At 36.2% G+C, this 25,001-nt stretch overlaps 1 protein-coding gene across 1 annotated transcript in view; it reads left to right on the plus strand.

The window, feature by feature from the left end:
• Positions 1–24,334, plus strand: part of DNAH11 (dynein axonemal heavy chain 11) — a 40,595-nt gene extending 16,261 nt beyond the window's left edge. The window contains 12 exon segments of the mRNA XM_050970997.1: positions 5,131–5,299; positions 6,745–6,863; positions 7,696–7,901; positions 8,821–8,904; positions 15,927–16,060; positions 17,920–18,058; positions 20,172–20,218; positions 20,220–20,252; positions 20,350–20,548; positions 21,911–21,988; positions 22,685–22,817; positions 24,297–24,334. Of these exon segments, the coding sequence (XP_050826954.1) occupies positions 7,812–7,901; positions 8,821–8,904; positions 15,927–16,060; positions 17,920–18,058; positions 20,172–20,218; positions 20,220–20,252; positions 20,350–20,548; positions 21,911–21,988; positions 22,685–22,817; positions 24,297–24,334 (975 nt within the window). The 5' untranslated portion in view covers positions 5,131–5,299; positions 6,745–6,863; positions 7,696–7,811.
• Positions 24,335–25,001: the final 667 nt, after the last annotated feature.

Raw genomic sequence — 25,001 nt, forward strand, 5'->3', positions numbered from 1 at the left:
TTCTTGGAGCATGAACATGGTCTAATTCCTCTTGAAGTCACTTTTAGATGTACATTTCTATGTAATACATTTGTATTACACTCAAACTGTGGCAGAGTATTGAAAATTAGTTGTGGGTATAAGGCAGTAATAATGAATATTTAGCTACTAATTTTGAATAAATGAATTTTCCCTAGGTAAGCACTTCTGGCATTGTTAGCAATTAAATGAGTGTTTTGCATTTAATGTTTACCCAGTTTCTTTCCAAACTTGTTTTCTTACTGATTTCAGATAATGCATACATTGTTACATCTACTCTTTCAAAAGGCTGATAACTTGTCTTAACTTTACACATACCCATGAGAATGGGAGGCCACTTAAAGCAATCACTTCTGCTTGCCACTTGTTTGGTAAGCTTTTACAAGAGTAGGCTTTTTTTTTTTTTCTCTAGAAAATATTAGCTTACATGTAAGATTTGGAATTTTTATGAGACTCAGGAGGAAGAGCCTAGTGACTTATGCGAGAGAATATATCTGAGGGAAAATAAGGGGAGAAAACAAGTGAGAAAAGTACAGGATAGAATTTCACTTAGGAGGTGGACTTGATCCTTGTGTCCCTTTTAACTCAGAATATTCTGTGATTTAGAAGTATCAAGAGTGTGGGGTATATGTCAAGATCTGGAAAACCTAGCTCCATACTTTTAAGGATCTGAGCTAATCTGTAATTCTTTAGCATTCTAGAATTCATCTGTTGGGGACAATTTAAGAGTATATTTAGAAATATGTGTTTTGTTGGTAAGCACAGGACACATACCAACAGTATAGCTTGGTTCAGTGCCAGTCTCTGCACTTTAGAAATATTTTGAATGAGATTTCATGTTGAGATTATAACAGAAAGAGAACTCTACTGCCTTATCTGCTGTTTGGGTTTTTTCTCTTTTTATTTTCATGTCAAGCTTTCAACCATGTTGGAAGCTTTCTAAAAAAACCCATGTCTGAGGAGATAATTATCCCAAATTGCAATATTTCATTGCAATTGTTTAGTGAAGAACTACATAACTGCAAACGAACATGATGAACACATTAAAAAGGTATTGAACAATGCAAAAATAAAACTGCATTTTCCTGCTGGTTCATAATAACTTAATTTATATTCTAATAAGTGGGGGGATGAAGAGGAGGTTATAATTAAATCATTAACAAAAATATGCTGGTTACTTTGGGAAAGCTTTAATGTTCTAAAGAACTGAAGGAACAAGTACAGACATTTTTGTCCTACTTGTCATTGGAGTCCATAAAGAGTTTTATTCTTGTATGGGGACAAGACTTTCAAAGGTACTTATGGGGGACATGGACATCCAAGTTATTTGAAAATTGTGCTCTGCTCCTTCCTCTTGTCCTTATCCTAAGCAAACATGCTTTCAGGCAGGAGCAGAGAGGATGGAAGCTCCTGTGAGAGCTTTAGATGCACATGACTTAAATTATTGTGTAATACCAAGTCCAACATTGGAAACTGACATAGCTAACAGCATGCAAGGAGGGGGAAATGAAAACTTTCCACCAGCATTTGTTCATGAGGTACTATCAGTAAAAGGAAAAAAACCTGATTAGGTGTGGGTTTTTGTCTTGCAGATTCTTAAAAAGCCCAGAAAATACTTTTATTTCTCAGAAATATATGGAGAAGTTGAAATCTCTTGAGCAGTATGCAAATCAGATCTACAGTAAGTGGAATGTTCAGGTGGATTAAATTTGTCAGTTTAATTTAAACCAAACTAATTAGGTGTAATCCTCAAAACTGACTCCTGATGGTGAATTTTGATCCAAAGTGGTGTTCCTAGAACTGTAACTAAATATGTTACTGATGTTTGTCTTTGATTTCATAGTCAAAAAAATGACAGTAATCTTCCAGTGTATGAATGAATCTTAGAATCTTAAGCCTCACATATTTTTATAGAACAATGCAATCATTCAGGTTGAAAAAGACCCCTAACATCATCAAATACAACCTTAAACCCAGATCTTCCAAGTCCACCACTAACTTCCACATCTACATGCCTTTTAAATATTCCAGGGATGGTGACTCTACCACTTCCCTGGACAGCCTGTTCTGATGCTTGACAGCCCTTTCAGTGAAGAAATTTTTTCCTAATATCCTTCCTTGACTTTCATACCATAGGCAGCAGTAGTTTGGGACTGTTCAAATATGCTTTCAAAAGGTAGAATTTGATGGCTTTTAGGTGGTGCTGTCTTGCAGACAACCTCAGCCACCTTTTCCTCTATATATTCTGCTCCATACCCCTCCCAGTTATAATTTTTGTGAGTGGAAAGTGGAATTTTTCTGAATTTAAAAAATCTGGTGAGAGGAATAGATGGGAAAACACTGCAGCTGTAGTGTTTCCTACTGACACTAAAAGAAGAACTTATTAATCCATTGTTTTAAGAGCAGCATCCTCATATGAGAAATAAGAAACCTTTATCTGGTCTGTTTTGGGATATGCACTGCCAGTCCATGGTGACATTTCTATTTCTGTGCCCATCTGGTCTAATATTTTTGGCAGGATTTTTGGCGTGTACCTTTAGCTGGTTTTCTACTTACTCTGAAATGATTCAGATTCGACCTTCCCTTATTTCCTACTTTTGATACAGACAAAAACCACATGTCAAGGTATTTTTTTTAACCTGATGGAATTTTTTTCACATGATTTGCTGAATGTTTTTTTTGGGGGGGAGATCTGTGGAATGAGAAAGCTACTTCCAGGCCATCTTTGCATATTTGAAAGTGGGCATAGCAACAGGAGTAGAACTCTCTGCTTTATTGTGTGGAAGATTTCCAGCATAATTAAAATGAAGCTTTATGTGTTTATACATAAAATAACTGAGTTTATTAAGTTCAAATAGTTTGTAATTACCAGTGATCCATAAAATGAATTCTAAAACATTGTAGTAAAAGCTATGACATAGGGTATAGTTTTGGTTCAATAATTCATCCACTGTAATTTCTTATTTATGAGTTGATGCAGGAATATTCCCACTGTTAATATACTGAGCTTACCGGTGTATTTCTACCAAGTGTGATTTTTTTTTTTGCTTAAAGAAAATGTTACTCTGTTAAATAGGAATTGCCCAAAGAATAGAATGCCATTAAGAATAGAGCTCTGTCAGTATAGCACAAAGTGATTCCTCTTCAGGCATCTGACATTGCAGTTAATCAGATGAAAATGCACTTTACTTGACATATGTTGAATTCTGGGATCAGCCCTTTTTGTCTCTGTTTTTCTTAATAAGAATGAGCACAATCAGTCACAAATGTCACTACCTGTTCTTCGTGGGTAAGCAGATGGGATTCAGAGAAAGATTTAAAATGGAAGCTCCCTTTCCATTTGGCGTAGAAAATCCATATGTTCATCTCAATAAGATGATGAAGATTCTCAGAAAAACAGATTTGCTTGTAATATTTCAGTACAAAAGTTAATGATATTTCAATGTACACATTAAAATATTTGTGAGTTGGAACATTTGGGTTTTTGTTTGGAGGTTTTTTTGAGGGGTTGTTTTGGAGGGTTTTTTGTTTTAATGGTGTTTTGGGAAGTTTTGATTGTTGGTTTGGGGATATTTTCTTTTGAAGATGCTGTTACAATTCTAGTGCCACCAAATTCAAGTTTCTTGTTTCCCTTCCAGCGTTGCATATGCTTACAAAAAAAAAAAAAATTAAAAATTCTGAATACTTCCTCATGTTCCTTTACACAGCATAACATGCTCTTGAGTAGAATAGCCTAAAGACCATTAAGTGGCTCTTTTTTAAAACACCATAAGGGGACTTTGTTAACATTATACAACTTTAAGAAGTGGTTTAATAAGTCAAAGTAAGAATATAAATTAACTTCTTTATATGCAGCTTTTCTTGTGTGGTTTCAGTGCAGAATTATTTATATGCTTTTGGGTGCTTTCAGAAGCAATGCAAATGCACCTTTGTAGCCTCCTTGCCATAATTCTCTCAGCTTTTCTTGTCTTGAATCATATATGCAGGATCCATAGATTTCACTGACAGGTTAAGTAAGCTCAGTATACCCTACTACTGTACTTTGAGTGCTCCTTCCCTCTTCCAGCGAATCAAGAGCTTGAGATGCTGGAAAAAGAAATTTTTCTAATTTAAAATTAAATCTATCTACAGAACTATTTGAAGGATCTATCTACAGAACTATTTGAAGGATCTATTCCAGGCTACAAGCACATGAAACAATGTTGAAAAGTGCAATTGCTCAAGAAAGTGTGGGATATTCATGTTTATATTGATGTGAGATTTTTCTTTAAATTACTTTCTAATTACTCATAAATTTAGACTATATTTGAATGTTATATTTTTAATTTGATCTTAGAATTGCTATAGTTTTGATTTTAAAAAGTTAAATACATGAGATTTTACTATTCTTTTTGCTTTTGAAATAATAGTTGCTATGTTTTAGGATACCCAGAGCAAAAATATCTCTGTTCCCAAGTCAACCAATTTCAAGATAATCCCAAAGCAAAACAAACTTTGTAGTTTCCTTTAGGGCTTTCTTAATACCCAGAACTTGCTTGATTAGTTTAAGTAACTGACTAAAAATTAAGAAATCCATAAAATCCAATTCAGAACTCAGAACTGTACATTAGAAAGCTTTACAAATCTAGAAGCAAGAGTCCAGAAAAGTCAGTGTACAAATCTGTGTGGAGAATCAGTCTTGCAAAGTTCTGTTTCCCTCAAGATGCTGCCTTTGACAGGCAAGGTTAAAAATCCATGTACTAGATCCTCTTTCTGTAATTTTGTTGGTAGCACCCCCAGGAGGAGTTGCAGGGCATCTTCCCAGAATCTCCCAGGTGCACTTGTATGTTACCTGTGTGTATAGGTGTGTGCCTGATAGCACAAGAAAGTTGTGCAGGTATGTTTTTATCAGATACTGAAACATGAAACTGTTAAAATGCTTTCTTTGAGTTGAATTTATAGAAGATGGAGTATTATGTGTGCTAGAAAAGTAATGGTGGTGTAGGAAAAAATTTAGGCCTATGAAGTCTTGTTGTAGGATGGGCTTTCCCCTGCATCCACTTATCTGGTTTGTGGCAGAAGCTTGTCTTCACCAAATGCTGTTGATGCTTTTATCTGTGCTTTCTGTTTCAGGGCAGCATTGATGATTGGACTAAAACCCAGTGGAGAGAGATTAATGTGGAACAGATGGATGTGAAGCTCAGAAGGTTTGCCAAGGCAGGTTCCACAGCCATCTATTTCTGCAATTTATCTGTCTCAGTGCCACCCCTTCCTCACTCTTCCCACCCACTTGGATGTTTCGGTGGGTTTATTACTCATGTCCAAACTGAATGTTCTGGAACATGCTTTGTTCTGGGGGCTTTCCTTTAAAACTTTATTTTTCTGAACGGGTTTGCAGCCCCTGTGGAGTTATATGTAAAATCATGCTGCCACTTCTCTCAGTTGAGACAGTATGGGGAATAAAAAAAGAGGGAGGGGATTTATGGCAGAGCCTCCAGACAACAATCCATTTTACAGGTGGAATTTGCAGAGCTTCATCTGCTCTGCTCATAGGCTAGCTCCAGAGGGTTGGGAGCTGCAGGAAAGGTACTAATTTTTAAAGGGAGGGCACTTCCTTTGCTTGAAGTATTTCAATATTTTGTTCACAGTAGCTATGCAGAAGAAAATTTCTATGGGGACAAGAGAAGTATGAAGTAAAAATAACAACAAAGACCCCCCAGACTATTTGCAGGACACTACAGACACTCACAGACAGCACAATGGTTGAATACAAAGTCTTGAACCTAGCAGGTATAAAGTTTCTTCTTGTTTCATATTTGTTTCATTCAGAAAGAAATTATCTCCATTGCATGCCCATTTATTAGTCTTTTAAGAGAAAAATCAGATTTCATTGTAGATGTCTTCTCCTAAATTGTTTCAAAAGTGTGAACTCCACCTATCCAGTTCTGATGCTCTTTTTTTTATCAAAAGAAATCTCAGTGGATTTGGTTCATAGGCTAAAACATGGAGAAGCTGTTGGTTTTCAAAATTTTAATAAAATTCTTTTGAACCATTTTGAAAAAAAAAAAATTGTAGACCAATTTCTGTTTTGTTTTTTATTTTTAAAATTAAAAAACTGTGAATCTGAAAGTGTAGCAGAGTGTAACAGATGTTTTCTGTTTTTCCTCAGTATACCAATGATTAATCACATGCAGTTTTAATAAAAGCACATTTAAGCTTCTTTTTAATGCAGGGAGCTCCTAACAGTATTATCACAAAATTGTGATTTATTTTAACAAAAAGAAAATGAAAAAATAATTGACTGTCATATTTTCAAATAATTGATTAAAAATTTAAGTTTTTTAAATTGAATTTCAATGATCCTACCAAGTAGCAACAAAAGGCTGCAAATATCTGCATCACTCCCCAGGGTTTCTAGTCTCAGATACTGAGTCTGTATCTTACATCAGCTTCAGTGGCAGCTGTGCAAATAAACTTACCTTCACTGTTATGAAGTACAAAACACCAGAGCACAATACAAAACAAAGTAAAAGAAAAAACCAAAAAAACAAATCAAGAAATATTTCTTCTAGGCTGATTAAGTCCACACTTTGGTGGCAAATCTGAAAGTGTATCTGGTACCTTGAGTGCATATAACTTATTTAATTGTAGTTTTTTATTTATATTCCATTTGAACACTTTGTAATATGCTTATGTTGGACTTTTTCATTGACTTAATTTGCTCCCTGCTGTCTCTTTTATTTACAGGTCAGGCTTTCAGTAGCAGAAGACCTTCTCAGGTCTTCAGGGACTCCAGTTACATAAAGGTAGAAGATGAAGTCCAAAGTGTAGTTGTCAATGCTGTGCATGAGTTGAGTACTGAAAAGGTGAGAAATGGACTTTTTCTTCCCTTCTGTTTTTGCAGAATTGTATGTAACATACTGTTTGTTTAGGTCTTGTTTCAAGAAATTAATCACAGAACTGAATATTTTCATGTGACTTACCTAGGTATCAAAATTCACAGCCTAGCAAAATGAACTTCTTGTCTGTGGTATAGTTTACCATCACTGTGAATTACATATAATTTAATTAAATTCCTCAATTCCAAATATGAAATGTGACAAATGTATAGACAAATGTTGTTATTGCTCTTATTATTCCCAAACTTTGGAAGAAATCAGCCAAACATGGACTGCCATGGAATTTTCTTACCAAAACCATAAAAGAGTAGAAATTCCTTTAATAAAGCCCAATGAACAGCTGCCTATAACTTTAGATAATAATCAAATAAGAAATTAATTATTAGAAATATTATTATTGTATCAATATAATTCACTTGATATACTTGGCAAGTTAAAATTTTTTCTTCCTGAATCTTTATTGCAGATTTATATTTTCTCCAGATGTTAGTACTGGGAATTTACATTTATGCTGTGTAACTATACATTTCTAAAACATTCCTGTCTCCATGTAGGACTTTAAAAAAATAACAACTTTCTAAGCTTGTAATTCCTTTAATTTTTTAAAAATCCTTTAATAATATGCTGTCCATTTTCAATGTTTAAAGATGTCTTCTCTTATGATATACAGTAATAACAATTACAGGAGAATTTGTTAAGCTCTTGTCAGCTTTAGTTCCTCTGATAAATAATTTTTATTAGTGCCATTTTTTACTGGGGTTTTTTGTTTTGTTTTGTTTGTTTGTTTTTCTAATTTCAGATGCAAGCAATTCTGAAGAGTAAATATGTGGTATATTTCATTGCACATTGAAAGGCTGACAAAGTAAATTAAACATGGCAGATTCTGCCATTTCCATTTGGATGGAATTTCAATGAATGTGGTATCTTCATCAGAGTAATTATCTGCGTTGTTTTCCTTTCACATGGACTGGAAGCTGCTGGTGTCACAATTTGAGACCAAGATCTGTAGGTCATTCCTTCACATGTCTTTAATATCTTCTTTTATTTTTGTTAGCTTTTTAACCTCCTGGAGGCTCATTGGGATATGATACTGCTGAGGTGCAGAAATCTCTTCTGCCAAGTCCCTACATTTAGGAAAGTGATGGCAGAAATACAAGTTTAAGGTCTGTTATTTATTAATGGCTAAAGGTAACTACAACAATCAACATAAACTCTTGAACTCACACAAAGCATTATGCCGTAATTGTTCATTCTGACCCAAAAAAGTCACTGAACTCTTGCATAGTAAAGATGATAATTTTGTGTTGCCAATATACCTGTAATCCAATCCACAGATCTAAGGAAAATCCTCATCATGTACAACTCTGAAAATCTAGTATAGGATAATATTCTATAGGAAGCTTCTGTGCTTGAAATTTCAAATATATTTCTAATTGTTTAAATCTGCAATTTAGAAACATTGACAGCAACATGTTTCATTGTATGCTAAAAAAGTATAATTTTTGTACAAGTTGAGAACCCTGTTAAGAGCAGTGAAATTATTTGTGGTGTTTAACATGCATAAGTTTCTTCATGGTACATATTGAGCATTGAGCTTGCATGAGCAGAAATACTCTAAGTTAATAATTCTGCTAAAATCTGTCCTTTTTATCTTGTTGAAGAGTGTTAAGGTATCATCAGTGCTCTTGCAGTTCTCTCTATTCATTTTGCTTTTCCTTCCTACTCAGTCTAAACACTGTCAAAATAGGTGTTTCTGGCTTTAATAATTTTTCTTTTTCCATCTAAGAAACTGAACTTAAAACAAGCTGATTAGGCGTATTCTTCCAGCTCTATTTCCCATGTTTTTCTTTTCCCAGTTTAGTAAACTATATGAAGTAGAAAAATAAATTTGAGAGTTGAAATAGCTCCCTTCATTTCTGTACAGCAGTTGGTGACTGACATAACAAATAAAGAAAATGTCATGGAAGCTTTGAGAAAGCCAAAGGTGTATGAAAGCTCTGCAGCAGAGGTAAGATTTCCAGTGTGATTACAAACTGTTCCAAGGTGTAGTTCTGCAACAAGCAGGAAATGAGAGCTGTCAGATTGTTTCCTTTTTGTGCAGGTGTGAGACATTCCAATGATTTTTTTTGTCCTTTATTCCTGACGTACTGGATTTCTACTGCTTTTTCCATGACCAGCTCAACTTGAGGCATTGGCTCGTTATTTAGGGATGGCATGATGTCAAAATTGTCAAATGTCTTAAAAGTATGTTCTGTTTGGATCAAATTCACTTCCTCCCTATCCATACTCTGGGAGTCCTTCTTTGACACCTGCAGCAGGAGGTGGTGCATTTGTGCGGCCAAAATCCTCCTTCCACACACTTGCAGGAATGCCTTGAACTTCCCAGCTGCATTCACTCATCCTGGCTTTAGAGGCAGCCATGTTTAGAGTCACAGTCTGTTTCATCTTGCAGGAAAATGTTGCAATAGGAAGTTTAAAAAAAAAACCAACACAAACCTGTTTCTTGAGATGTCACTTTTGTTCTGAGAGATACCAAGCAAATAGCTGGAGTGCATCAGTCAAACATAAATAATTTAATCTTTTGATCCTTAATAGTTATTGTGTCAATACCAACATGTGGTTTCATGTTTTTAACTCTTTGTACATCAAAAATAATACATCTATCTTTTTTAAAAGTGGTTTCTTTGCTCCTCCACTTAACTGATTCTTATCTACTTTGTTATTTGTTGCTTTGGTGTTTTGTTTTTTGGGTTTTATAATTTATCTGTACATTACTGCCCTGTTGAGTTAGAAATTTTTTTCTCATCCTTTACTTGCTATCGCTGGAGTCTTTGGAATGTTGAAGAGGTGTTTCCCCTGCCCAAACTTACCTTTTGGGGTGACTTTTCTGGCACAGTTCCATTCCCCTGGTTTCCTTAGTCTGAATTAAATATGTTCCCTCTCGTTTTCTTGAAAGGAAATGCAAAAGGCTTGCCGTCTTCTATCTTTCTTACAGCTGTGTTCATTGTTACTATTTCAAATCAGTAGTGGATTATATTGTTCCATTCTAATGTTTGGTCTGACTTTTGCCTTAACTGGGAGGGAATTCCTGGCTTTAAGGTGATCATTAAAATCTCTGTCTCTTTTTCAGCTCTCTTTTTGTGAATAAGCTTTGGCTGTATACTTCGAAAGCAAGCACATCCTTTTCCTTTCTTCTATTTTGGTTTTTCAGCAGACTTGCTAGACAGCCTTTAAAGAAGAACACAGCCAAAACAGCTGAGCCTCTTTGTGTATTAATGTGCTTCATTTTCTCTACTGAAAGGGAAGTTTTCCAGCTAACTTTGTGAGCTGATAATATTATTGAACAGCACCTTTGTTCTGAGCAAATTTCTAATTTACTTTGAAAATAGGAACATTTTGCCTAAGAAAGGTAGCGTACATTTTTTTTCTTCCAGCTAAGACTACTATAAGGTGTTCAGAAAGAAGAGATGAGGGTCTTATTACTAATCCTGATTTGTCTTTGCTGGAAATTTAGCCACATGGAAGATGCATTTATTTGGATTTTTGGGTTGTAGGTTTGCAGGAATTAGAGATGGAAAAAGGTCAATGAGATCATCAAATCAATTCTTCTTCTTCTTCTAGCATGGATTGATCAAATTTCAGGCAAGCAATGCATAGTGATGATGAGTAAGACTGGAAGTTCTATGGTGTCTGTAGGCTGTTACTGACTGAGCTGCTGCCCCTTGCACAAGGAGTGTTTTGTAGCTCTCCTTCTCAGTTCCTCCCTTGAAGAATGATCTCCTAGGCTTTGTGCCACCCCTCTGTATAAAAGCACAGGCACTTTGATGTATTTCAGAAGCTTCATGCTATGTTATCTACATGCCAGATGATACTCCTGGCCTCAGTTACTATCCAGCCACAGCCATCAATTCTCTAAGTGCTACAGCTTTGAGTGTGCCTCGGGCAAAACCTTTTCTTTGAAGGGCTGTGAGTTGTAACTCAGAAAAACTGATGCTTTCAGAGGTGATGAAGGCTTGAACATGGAGCCTTTTCAAACATGATGGTAGGCCCTCATAGATTCTCCACATAACTAAATCTCAGTGATTTGTTCCATCCACACATAAGGCAAGCAAACAAGTCTCTGTTTTAGGTGTCAGGCATAGAGCATGCTGGTGTGTAGACAGTGATTTTCGAATTCCATGGTCTTTGGAGAGACATGAAGCTACAAAAGGCATTTTGACCTTAATAAGGCAATTTGTCAAATAAGCATTAGCCATAAATAATAACAATTTCAAGACTTCTCAGTTTTATATTGAGCTTCATCCTTCAAACTCTTCTGACAACTGACAGAAGTGTAATTAACTCCATTCACTGATTTATCATTTTGGCCCAGCTTTTCCCCATAAAAACCTTGTGTGTAATAATTATGCCATAGTCAGAGAGTCATCCACTTTAACAGAGGCATGCATTAGTGTGATTGACACAAATCTAATGTAAGCGGTTTCCTTATATATCTGGTATTTTTGGATGCAAATAGCCCATCATCTTACCAAACTTTTTGACAATGTTGCTGATCTTAAATTTCAAGACAATACAGGGGAATATATAAATATTTCCCTTGGCAAATACAGCACAGAAAAGGAGCATGTTCTGTTCCATAACAAATGTAGATCTAATGATCAGATATGTTGAGTTATGTGAGATCACCTTCATGAATTCTGCCCTCTTTGGGATGTAGATTAAATAGACACTTTCAATTGCATGAAATGTTACTTTGTTCTGAGCAAATTTCTAATTTCTTTAGTTACATAAGCTTGGAAAAAATAATAAATAATAATAAAGCCAGAACATTTTGTTACACAATATTGTATAATTTACTGTAATTTAATAAATTTTCTATCTTTCTCTTGTACATAAAATGTTTTTTAAAAAGTGTAGACATTTTACTGTTTGGAAGTATTGAAAATCAAAAAACGAGTACTAAAAGTCACAGAACTAATCAAGACTATGGTTGAATATTGCATTTCTCATACTTTCTCTTTCCTGTTGCTCTTTTTACTTCGTTTTTTGTTATGGTTTCACATCCCCTCCTGTCTTATCCTTTGGCACACACCTCTCCAAACCTCCAGTGCTCTCACACATCTCCTATCAGCTGAACCTTCCAGCTGGTTCTCAGGCTCACATTTGCCAACAGGCCAGCCAGCATGTGTGCTGACTGGGTAGTGGTAGGTCAGGGAGAACAGATCAGCAACTTCTGAGACAATAACTTATTGTTCTCAGAACAGTGCTGAATGCATAAGCATTCACATTGCATAAAATCAATGTTGCCTGTGCTTCTAAGATTGATTGTCACAGCAGGGAGGCCCCAGACTGAGTGGACAAGTATATGCAGCTTGCTTCTTGGAGGTAGCTTCTCCAATATACAGCTATGTTTGAGCACATGGAGACAGAAAATACTGTATTGTCTGTGCCTACTCTGGGGCTGTGAGCACAAAAACTCCAGACTTTCTTATTTGGAGCTTTAAGACAGTATGTCTGTGTTCAAATCAAGTGGATATGTGAAAAAAAACCCCAGTATCTGGTGTCTCATCTAAATCCTACTGAAGGTACAGTGACAGAGAAAATGGATGGAAAATCCACTCTTATTTCAAGTTTGTAAAAAGTGCTGCTGTAACAAAAATCCTTTGTGGAGATTAATGAGATGAACTTCCTTTATTTTTAGTACAAAATATACCATTTATGTTATGTGCATAAATTTATGCTTGCTTGGGTGTTTTTTTCTTCCAAAGGTGGAGTCTTGGTTGCTACACCTTGAGGTAACTGTATACAGTGCAGTACATCTCTGCTCCATGGAGGCCACACTGGCCTATGAAGAGAGGCAGAGAGAACAGTGAGTTTCTGACTATCCAGCCCAGGCTGAGCTTAATACTTCACAAACCTGATGAGTTTTAGATGTAGAAATGACATCTGGTAGGCTGAAAGAGAGCTTGGCAACAGCCCTGAAGGACTTTCACAAGAATCAGGTTTGAACACCTCCTTTTTGTTTAATTCACAGAAAGCAAATATAGCATGAAAATAGTCATATTCGTATAGTTTACATATTAAATGTTAAGCATATGAATGTACTACTATAACATATTAAACAATACATCACCTACTGAAAAAAGAAACATGGCTTTTTCTTCAATTTCTGCTACCTTTTGGGCATCACATCTTTATTACTGGGGTTTTGTAGGATTATTCTGAACTGAGACAAAAGCTAAAAGTGAACATATTGCCAAAATGGTGTGCTAAGAACAGAGTACACATTCAGTATGTATACATACAATTCAATATATATGTACCCATATATTTGTGTAAGGAAGCCAAAACTATTTGGTTTGTTTATGTCTAACCAAGGAGTTTACCACTGTGTTTAGTTTTTAGTCCCATTTCAGAAGGATACCTTGTGCCATTTGATTTTTTACTTTACCCTTTTCTACCTCAGACTTCTCCTGAATGTTTTTCTCCTGCTGTGAGTATTCTTTCTCTTTGTGAAAACTTTCAGTAGTTTTGGTTTTGTTTTTCAACATAGAATATCTGCTAAAGGGAAATACAAAGTAGGAAAGAGACTTTAAAGGGGTCATGAATATATGACAGAACTGTCTAAATTTTCCCTGCAATAGAAAATGCATTATATCTATCTCTTGATATTTCCATGCATTTTTACATTTGCCTCCTTAGAATTGCTTGCAATAGCTGACATTGAGGTTTTTCCCCCTATTAATATGAAACCTGAATAATTCCATAGTCATTTTGTATTACATAACTCTGTATAGTCATTTATATCATATTTTGTATTCATCCCCTTATTGCTTTGTCTATTTTTAAAATGTCTCTGATCTTTCCTAAGGACTATTTTTAGTTTGCCAATAAATGTTCTTGTACAATTAGTACAATTTCAGAAAGTCTGGTACATATCTCTATGGAGATTATAACCACAGAATTTTCAATTCCATTTCATGTACAACTTCTTACCCATCCATTCCTCCTACCCTGCCTAGCTGACCATCTGCAGCATTTGTACTCACCTGGATTGTTGTTTTGGAGATGGTTCAAATTTCTGTTTGAACCAGGATTTCTTCTGGCATCTCATGCTGAATATCAGAAAATTTGTACATACAAGCCAGTTTTTATGGTGAATTAGTTCATGATGTAGGAAGAACTAATTTCTAGTAGTAATAATGGTAGACAGTCCTGGAAGCCATCTGGTTTTAGAGGGTTACCTAAATCTTTTCAGGTTGCTGAGCTAAATGCTCTTTATTACCTTGGTGCTTGGAGAACTTTCCTCGGGTGATCATGAAAAAATCTTGGCCATTTGTACCAGAGATGCTCATGGCAGAGAGGTATCAGCAAGCCTTCAAGCCCAGAGGGTGCATGTTGGAATCTGCTGTATTTTGCATTCACAGTTTGTTCTGCCTTCAGTAATTCACTGTGTGTTTTGCTCTCCTTTCAGAGGCACGTGCATCTCCAGAGCATCCCCTCTTCCTGTGGTGACTTTTAATAGGTGCAGACAACTGAAATATTGCACATTTATATAACCCAAAGCATTCACTCTTTGCATAACTTTAGTCCAGGTGAAACTAATGCTGTTGGTTTGAATGAACAAAATGTTTCACTGGATTGGAATTGAAAGAGGAAAGAATTCTTATTTTCCCCCTGAGCCTCAGAAATAAAACGGCTTTTAAGGTGGCATTCAGATAAGAGGAAACAAGGCTTGAGGGGTAAAATGAAACTCACTGTGGTCAAAGAAATCTCAGCTCCCTTGAAAAGACTGCATTGTTTGTATGGAGAGCCCTTGTGTTGTGCTGTAATAGCTCTATTAAAATTATCTTCTATTACACTTGCATCTATATAAAAGCACAAATGCCTCGAGGTGCATCTAATCCTTTATAATAGATTGTGATAGTTCTTAGTCATAAGTGGCTAGGAATGAGGTGTGAGACCTGCTGGTGACAGCTGCAGCTTTGTGATGGGTGGCATTTGTACCACCTGAGTAGCTCCTACGTGGCATCGTGACTCCTTGGTGGCTCTTCCAGAGCTTTTGCTTTCTGTCACAGGTATGCCACAGATGGGATGATGTCCAGAAACAGTTTTGTCAACATTTGTGATGCTCAGTTTCAGTACTTTTATGAGTACTTTGGAAATACCCCTTGGCAAGTTATTACACCTTTGACTGACAGGTAATGACTGCTATAAATAACAATGCCTGCTTTATCTGTTTCAGGAATGAAAAGTTTAGTGTTTCTTAGAAGTTTAGAGTTCTTTCCTGCCTCATAGATATATTAGGAGGTTATCAAGACACAATATATTTCAGAATCTACGTGCCTGTAAGTGCACGTACTTAAGAAATGGTATGATTTTAATGGCCACTACATTTGTAAAAACTGAAATATTTTTTAATAACTTAAACTATATATTCATTGTCTAGTTTGAAGGGGAATATGAGCAGATATTTGCCAAGGTTAATCAGGAGTTTTCAGCAATTTTTTTTTCATTTGTGAAAGTCCAAACTACTATTTTTTTATATACCACATACAGTGAAACTTTTTCTTCTGGGCATGTCTTGGCTCCAGTATGGAATTTCTTGTTAAAATAAGTGATCAAAAAAGATACACTCAGGCATCCTGGCTAGCTTAATGCTTTCAACCCTCAGCTAGGGTGCCAAATTCTGGGGTTCTTTGAAATAAGCAAAGCAGCAGCTACGGCCTCCTGTTTCCTGTCCTATGTGATCACTGATAGGATCTTCCTCCTTGATAAAAAATATTGATGTAGTCAGTTTTCTTCTCTAAAATAAGCACTTTCCAAGTAGTACCACGCCATGATCTTACATGAATATGGAAGAGATACATTTGTGGTTTAGGGCAATAAATTATAATGAGAAAGTGGACTTGGAATAAATCATCCATGAAACATAAGAGTTATAAAAAAGCTCCTGATATTGTAGAAGTTCATTGCAATCCAAAAAAAATCCCTTTTCTTATGTTAAGGTGTTCTATTACTCCAACTCAGGCTCTCCACCTAGCAGTGAGTGGTGTTCCTGCAGGACCAGCTGGCGCAGAGAAGACAGAGACCATGGAAGATTTGGGCTCTGCCCTTGGTATGATGGTGGAAATTTTCAACTTTTCAGAATACATGGATTCAAGGTGAGATGTTCTGTTAAGCAGTATGGAGGTTGCTTAGCTTCTTTTTCATGTGAATTACACTGGAAGCTGCTGCTTTCAAGAAAAATATGTTAAATATTTTCATTTTAGTCTGTAGGGAATATCTGTAAATGTTGGGTCCATTCAGGAGCTTTGAGGAATTCAGTCATCAAGAATTTGAGGAATTCAGTCACCACTTCATGGTGGAAGTCTAATCAGTAGTTGCAGTACAGTTAAAGCCTATCCACAATAAAATTGGGAAGAAAAAGAAGTGAACGTGCTAGGAGTGTTTCTTTGTCCTTTGCAGACTATAAATTCTGAACCAGTAATATCTTCCTCCAAGGTTCCTCTGAAACTATTTGTAAATGAAAGACTAGATGGTAACACAATATCTGTGTAATGTACTACCCAAAAATTACTTTCTCTTCATACTGAAGGAATAAATGTGAGTAAACCCTGGTCCTACCAGATTACAGTTAAAGTTTTGCTATTGAAACTGGTTCAAGTCCTACTATGTGAGACCATGGCTCTCTATGGGTGAGAAGTTTGGAGGGATTCAACTTTTTCAAGAAGTCTCAGTGGTTCCAGGACTTTCCAGTGCTTTTGAGCACTACCTTGCTTCTCCACTTGCTTCTCCATGTTCACCCTTCTTCATTTTGGGTTTTTTTACTCAATATTGTCTCCTGGTCTTTTCAAACCCTCTGCATCCCTACTAGTCTCCTTTATTCTGTGTTTCCAAAGGTGATTCTTCCTATAGACATGCTTCTTCAGCCATATGCACTCTCTGTGGCTCTAATACTCCAGTGTTTTCCTTCTGAATTCAATGCCAGACAGATTACTAAAAGATGATGCTTACCAGTGAAATACCTCTGCTTGCTAAGGTCTAGTATGTTTTCTTCTTTTAACACTTCTTTGTGTTATCTTTTTTTTTAACAGATTTGTATTTCTTTGTGAAAAGATGACACTGAAATCCAGAGTAGAATATTTATTACTATGATCCCTGGATGTGCAGGTCAGACAGAGCTACATGAGAACCTCAGGTTCCCCATTCATACATATGACAATATGACAAAATTGAAACTGGTCATTTAGTTAAACAGTATATTTCTGGATGGGGAAAAATAAGAAATATTTGAGTTTTTTCAGTAGTAAGAAAGAGCTCTGAGGTACAAATGTGCTGGTTTGTAGCTGGCTTGAACACAAAATTGAAGATCTCCTTTTTGCTAGTATGTAAATTAAGTAAAGATTTTTAATGAGGAAATTGTGAAATTGTTTGGCAATAACATTATTACTTCATGCTCATTTTAAAATGAGATTTAATGAGATATTTTCATTTGTGTCATTAAAATTTCTGGGTGTTTGTTCTAAAAGTTTGAGTAGTTATATTTAGAAAAGAAACAGTGAAACCTCTAAAGGCAACCAAGCCTTCATACAAAAGCACTAAAGCTCTCAAAAAAATTGAAGACCTTTAAAAAAAGATGACATTTTTTAGCAATGGTTGTGTTGCACTTGGCTTCCAGACCCTGTACAGCTGCTGGCTGTGCCCCCAGTGACCAGTGGCAAGTGCCACCACTGCAGCCTGTGCCTGCTCTGAGTTTGGGCAGTACCTGTCTGTGTTTCTCAGATGCCTCTTTTGTGCAGCAATGTTATGGAATATTAACAATCACCAGTGCCTAATTAGCTCATTTTTCTTTGAACTAGGGCCCTTGTCAGCTTTGATTGACACTCTTAATTGTGACTCTCTTGAGCTCTGTTTTTAAAAATGTTTGCACACATCAGACATTTGATTTAGCTGGCTTCTTCTCGCCGTGTTTAAATACTGATCTGTGCATCTGGATTATGGGGTGTTTTTCCTTCCCTAGAACCTGTGCCATGGCTGTCCCTGACATTGAACTGGTCTCTGAAATGATGTTGGCTGCTGAAGGGTTTATTTATGCCTGTCTGTTAGCCAGAATGTTCATCACCTTCTACCCTCTCTGCAGGGAGCTGCTCCCTGAACAGGTGAGGGTTCTTTGGGTTTCTGGATTTAATACACATCCATTAGCACACACTGTACCAGTGCAGCTGAATATTGCACAAGAGGAGGGATTTATGCAAATTCTCTTATCTTGTATTTTAAAGACACTCTAAATCCCATGTCTATCCTTAAGAAATTGTCAGACATGAATTTGGAAAAAAGTGTCCTTTCTTCTTACCTTTGGATGTTTGTAATGTGTTCATTTTGCATTAAACAATTTATATCACCCCTTCATACCTGGGATGACTGACTACTTTGTGCTGCTGTGTAACACCCATGTAAATAACTATCTTTTGGAGAAGAGAGTAACAGAGTATAAATTATTTTGAAAAACTCATAGCCTATTGTAATTGAATGAACATGTCTTTAAACCTTCCACCGTAAAAGCAATGGAAAAAATCTGTTTGAAAAAAAGGGGATTGAAAAGGATTTCTAAATAATTTAATTATTGTACTAGAAAGAATTCCTATTCAGAATTATCTTAAAAATGTAAACCCTAGAAACCATATGATCACTTTCCTGAATGTATGCTGTTTTAATAATCTCCAGCTGTATAATTTTTTTTGCAAAATGTTCCTAATATTCAATTTTATCAATTGAACTTGAAGAACCCTTCAAACTTAAACCATAAACTGAAATAGCAGGCAGGGCCTTCATGAAATAAAAAGCAACTTTTTTCATGCCTGCATAATTTTGAAATTATGTCTAAATATCCTGAATATTTCCTGACACATTCTTGCAATTTTCTAGAGATAATGAAATTAAACTGTGCATATCTAAAAATAATTAATATTGTTTGCTTCACTAGAACAAGGATTCCTTGAGTCTAATGATTCCTTTGTCCTGGAGGCATGTTCTGAATTGAGAAAAGCAATTTATACCACTGTTTGCCACTTCAGTATTAATCATAGTTAAAATAATAATATTAACATTAATGTTTAAAACAAAATCTAGAATGTTCTTTATTTACTTTTTAAGTCTCATTTGGTTTACTTTTAATGGAAACTGGAGAAATCAAATAACTCTGAGAAAAAATTCTGGGCTTCTGCATAAAATATACACCACTTCAGAGAGTTCTAAGGTATAGGGACTTTTAGACCTTTAAATATACCTTTGGGGCACTAGGATCCTAGCCCATGGAAAGGATCCTCAGCCTGCTGCAGAACAGGGTCATCAGGCAGGGCTTTCAGGGTTTATGTTGTAAAGGGGCTTCTGGTCCTGTGATACCATGGCAAATGAAGTCCTTGTACACTGGACAAGCCACACACCAGGCTCCTCTTGAGATGCACATCCTGAAAACAAACAAACAAACAAACAAACATCTCAAAACCAAAACAACAACAGGAAAAAAAAAAGTCAAAACACACCAAAAAAACCCTTGCCTAAATCTAACAAAAATCTTATTAAGCACAGTCCATTCCTAAATTTCCTGCTTTCATTATCAATTCCGTTTTAATTTCTTTGACCAGATGTACCATTCCTAAAATGTGGAGACTCCTTTTCAATGCAGATAATAGATAAATAATCATTTACCTCAGAAGTTTTTTTTCTTACTGATCACGAACTGTCCTGAATTTGGAAATTACTCATTTTTTTCATTATTTTTTGTGCTGTATTTACAACATTGGATTTACACTTAGAGTTACCACTGTCATGGAAGAGGATAGAGGCATGGCATCTGTCAACTTGACATGATGTATTTTCAAGTTGGGAATTTGCTTCCAGTTTTGTTGTTGTTTTGGGTTTGGTTTTTTTTTGGGGGGGGGAGGGTGGAGGGAATTGATAGTATTAATAGGCTGTATTTATATTGAATTCCTAGCTGTGGCTGCAGAATATATTTTCAACTTTACTCAGCTGATAGCCAGTTAAGAATAGGGAATCAAATGGCGCAATACTGAAAATTAAATAGATATACAGATGTATATATTTCAGCCTTTTATATTTTTTAGTCTAATACTGACCAAAAGCCACTGAAAGACTACAAGTGAACAAAAATGTCTTGTTTTACTCTGTGTGTAAAATGATTGTTTTCTTCATGAACATTACCACTTAGTTTTATTTCATATGCTAACATGATTAGTTAAAATGTCTTTGTAGGGCTGTTATGACTGGGGACTTCATGCTATCAAGTCAGTTTTGGTAATTTCTGAAACAAGGAGATAAGAACAGACCTGAGGATTTGGTAAAATATGTTTCTGATGTTTTGCCTTTGAATAAAAACAGACTCCTAAAAAAAAAATTAATGCTCTTGTGATACATTGTTTACCCTCTTTTTCCATGTGCTTATTTGCATCTTAAGAGACTTCAATTTGCATAAAATAGTGACAGATGATATCCCAATTTTCACAGGCATGATCAGTGACCTGTTTCTGTCTCTGGATGTTCTGAGGATGGGGAACCTACAGTCTGAGCAGATGGTTAAACAATCTACCCTGGAGCTGTACTTGCAGCCAGAAGAGAACTTTATTCTCAAAGTAAACAAATTCGTTGTCTTTAATCACTCCCCTAAAGATTTTTTATCAAGATAATTGCCAATGGGTTGGTTGTATCAGACACAAAGATAATTTTTGAATATGTTAAAGCATTGATAAAGTGTCTCTCAATGACTCAGTATTTCAAAGGCATTTCATCATGGCAATAATGTTCCTCAGTATGATAAATATGTCCATAAGGAAACATGTGTCCTGTTTGGAAAAGCTGTGTACAGTGACAATCTAGAGTGACAAAAATGTTTGTTTTGCACAGTAAGAAGAATTTATATTTAGTAGCAAATTCATTGTTTGTCAGATATTTACAGTGAGGCAAGAAGAGTAAGGGAACAAAAACATATGAATAAGAATGTGTGGATTTGGAATGTGCATGGTTACATGTCACTTTTGTGTGCTCTGGCTTTTATGTATAGTATAGTGCATGTTGTACTATGCACATTAAATGCAGGCATGCATTAGTTGCCCATAAGCTAAATTTAAGCACTAATTTGTTTTAATTACAGACAGAGTGAAAAAGTGAAACATAGAAGCATTGGTTATTACACAGAACAAATAAATAGTGCATTTATTCCCACCTTTCTTCAAGGAACATCCACATCTGCTGTATGTGGCAGCACATCCTTACCTTTATTGGGGTATATTGGAAAAAAACAGGCTGGTTGAATGTGAAGAAGAATGATAAAGGATTTTGTGCTCTTTGCTCTTGTTCCATTATCCTGACAGAAGGGTGAAAAACAGTAAGGTATGCCTTGAAGTATTATGAACTTCACAATCATCCTTCTACAGAGTATTTTGTTTCCTGCTAACTGGGGATCATGAACTTGTTCATGTTAGGCTTTGGAAAATCAAAAGGAATACTTTTAACTAAAACAGAAATCCACAAGCAGCCAAGCTATTTCTATTTTGTGACTCATGCTACTATTTCTTTGGAAGCAATGTATTACATTTTGACTTTGTATTTTTCTGAATTCCAGCTGTACAACTGATTGCAGAATCCACTCTGCCAAAGCAGTGGCAAAATTGTGGTAACTGTTCTGTATCCTTGGGTTTCCACAGTCCTGCTGGACTGTATGGCTGTCTGTCAGAATAGGATTTGTTCTCACTTGCTGAGGTAAGGGCTTTAATTCCTTTGCACTAACTCTTATCATTTTCTGAGAGACTGTGTTGCTTGATGCAACATCAGCTTTGCTGAGGCAAATCTGCCAAGGAAGTGCAAACTTATTTTTTTCCTATTAAAGGGAATAAGAATGCAGAGGGGGAAAAAATCTTGTGAATAATTCTGTCTCTGTGATAAGAACCACAACAGGGGAGGAGAGGTGCTCCCTGTGTTTCCCTTCTGTGTGGTAGGATGTTCAGCTGGAGGAGCAACCATCAGTGTGTCACTCTGTGTTTGTGGGTGGAATTGCAGGGAGTGGGAAGGGCAAGGTACCTGCCTGCCTATGCAGCATGTTTTCCATCTCACCTTGAAAAGAAACTGCCACGGCTCTTGCATAAAAAATTCTTCCTGTTGCCTTTGCCTGAGGCTGCAGGGTAATGCCATTACCTGCTGCTGCAGGGTAATACCAATACCAAGCTGCTGAAGCTGCTTGGCCAGCCACATGCTGAGCAATAGGAAGCTCAAATGTTGCAAGCAAATTCTACATTTTATGTGCTGTTTGCATGTCCCAAAGGACAGTTAATCATGGCATGAAATAATGAACATTCAATTTGACAGATAGACTAAGTAATACTTTGTTCTGGAAGGAGAAGCAGGATGTTTTAATTAGGCTTCTAGAAAGACATCATGGAATGTCCTGCCAAAACACTAGACAAATAATTCTAATACATAATGCTTGTTTATTTATGCTACTAAATGTTGGCAGCTGCATAGATTTTCTTCTCCATTTAACACTTTCTAGTAGAATTGAGTGCAGAATATGGCTATTTTAGTCTGGGAATCTCCTTTCCTATCCTTAAGCTTAATGGAAATTTGGGGCTAAACCAGCACAGAGACAAGAATAAATTAATGTAAACAGTTGGTTGAGTACAGGGATTCAGTCCAAGATCCACTACAGGAAAAAGTGAAAAATTCCTACTATATGAAAGTGGTGTCACTAACATTACCCTGCTCCTTCCCTTCAGGTTCTGCAAATTCTTCATCACATGTATGTGAACACAAAAGAAATGCCCCTTTGGAATTAACTTAATGCAGAAGTTCTGACAGCTGATGAACTGTGGGGTTTTATACACCAGGAAACCTGAGAGTGGAAAGATGGCAAGAAGCCCATGTGTTCTTGCTAGGATGTCATTCTCCATCCAAAGTGGACGATACCAGAATTCAGAGAACATGTAAGAGATAGAGTTCTTCCATTTTCCTGAGGTTTTGATGCAACTTGATGTGGGTGCAGAGCACTGGTGGTTATGGAAAGGCTGGAGGGCAGGGCAGGATGCTGATAGACAGAAAGTATTAGCCTCCACAATTCTGATCCAGCTGCCTTGAAGGGAATGCTATTTTCTCCCCAGACCCACAGCACCTCCCTTATATCTCCCATATCATGAAGACTAATGACCAATTCTCCTGTAATCAAAACAGAAATAGGTCATTATTACACAAAATGCTCATTTTGCTGTATTGAGTGTTCACTGATATTTTTTGTTATTTTAAACAACTACCCAATAAAAAAGCAAAGGAAGAAGACATGAGTTTGATGTCACAAAAGCTTCTAGTTTCAGTGATGTGTCATCTTCTGAAGTTTTAATTGCAGTACAATGTTGTTGTTTAAGCACTTAAATGATAAGATTCTATTGAAATATAATTTGCAGTTCTCCTGTCATCTTCTCTGAGAGGACAAGCCAGTATTACCCATGAGGGGCAAAAAAGGTTTGTTTTAAATAGGGATATAGATCCTGTGTAGACTGAGTCCCTCAGCACTGTTATGGATGCTAACAAGGTGAGCCATTGAGACACAATTATAGTGGCTTTCCCTTTACCTGTTTTCCCATTTGCTTCTTCCTCTATATTTCTGGAGACAGTTTTGCAGTGTGCATTCCTTTTTCGTTTATTATAATTTCTTTAGTTTTCACCATTGCTAAGTGATATTTAATATCTAATTTACACTTTACATCTTGCCTATCTGGCACAGAAAAGAGCCTTAAATTAGACTATTAATACTGTAATGCTGATTGTGCCTCCTAGATGTGAGCTGATGCAACTAGAAATATCAATGATGAGATTATTGAAACTGGTATTTGGAGAGTTTCTCAGTAAAATATCTAAGATTCCATTATTGAAGTCCTTGCATCACTGAACTATGGTGATGCCTTAAGTTTCAGCTTTTATATTTTTCAGATTCTGTGCTGCTTTAGTGTGTGGTCCTGAGCTCCCAATTAAGGGATGGTAAGCTCTCTTCACAGAGTAGCTAGACTAAACAATTCCTTTCCTAGCTTGGGACCAAGGACAATCAATACAAATTTCAGGCCCAAGAGCGCAAACAATGATGTAATGAAGAGAGAAAAACAAGAAGGATGGGACTTCATAACCTAAAGTTATAACTGGACAATTAACACCAATATGCAAATGGTCCAAAACCTATAGAAGTGTGACACTTTGTGACTGATCATCTGTTTTGTGATCATTTTGGGTCCACCTTGAGTGTAGCCCTGGCTGGGCTCTTGTACTGCCCAAGTTGTGTCCACTGAGGCCTTTTAATAAATACCTGCTTTATTCTTTAACTCTGTCTGGTGTCTGTTCTAGGTCAGCCTTCTCAAGGCATCGATGGAAGGCGAGTGTAGGAAATCTAAATCAGTCAGTCTAAGCACAGGAGAATACAGACTTATTTCCTTATTAATTATACAGCTAAACTAATTTTGTGGGCTCTCTGAAATTCTGGAATGTAATGAAATCCAAATCTAAGATCTGAATGTAATCTTTGGAAGTGATTGGAGTTTTATGCTTTCCTGTCTTAGAAACTTAAACCATAGTAATCCTCTGGTTACTCAGCAAGGTTCCTGGTGGGGTGAGCCATATAATCTAACTTTATCTGAGAAACAGGAAGTGGCTTTTTTGAGAAACATTTTGGAGCACCTAAATTTAGACTCCTGCTCTGAATCATCTTTTGATTATATCCATTGACCTTGAGGGAGATTTTGCCCTCCTCTGATTTTATCTGCTTTCAGGAGAACTCACATTGGCAAAGCAGGCCAGTCACCTTTTAAATTAATTAAACTCTAACAGACTCATGCAAGATCAAGTAAAACCTTTTGAACTTTCACCCTCTGTGATTCTGGTAAAAAACCCTAAGGCATGTTCAAACAGTTTGTTTAGCTTGTTCAGGGAACACAATGCATTGTGTTGCAGATGTTTATTACAAGGCTAATAAACATGGTTGCCTTGATCATGTTCTTGTTAAACAGCAGATCTTAACTTTCTTTCCCTGAAAAGTTTACTGATGATTTCTAG

Source organism: Serinus canaria, chromosome 2, assembly GCF_022539315.1.
Source record: "Serinus canaria isolate serCan28SL12 chromosome 2, serCan2020, whole genome shotgun sequence".
Classification (NCBI taxonomy): domain Eukaryota; kingdom Metazoa; phylum Chordata; class Aves; order Passeriformes; family Fringillidae; genus Serinus; species Serinus canaria.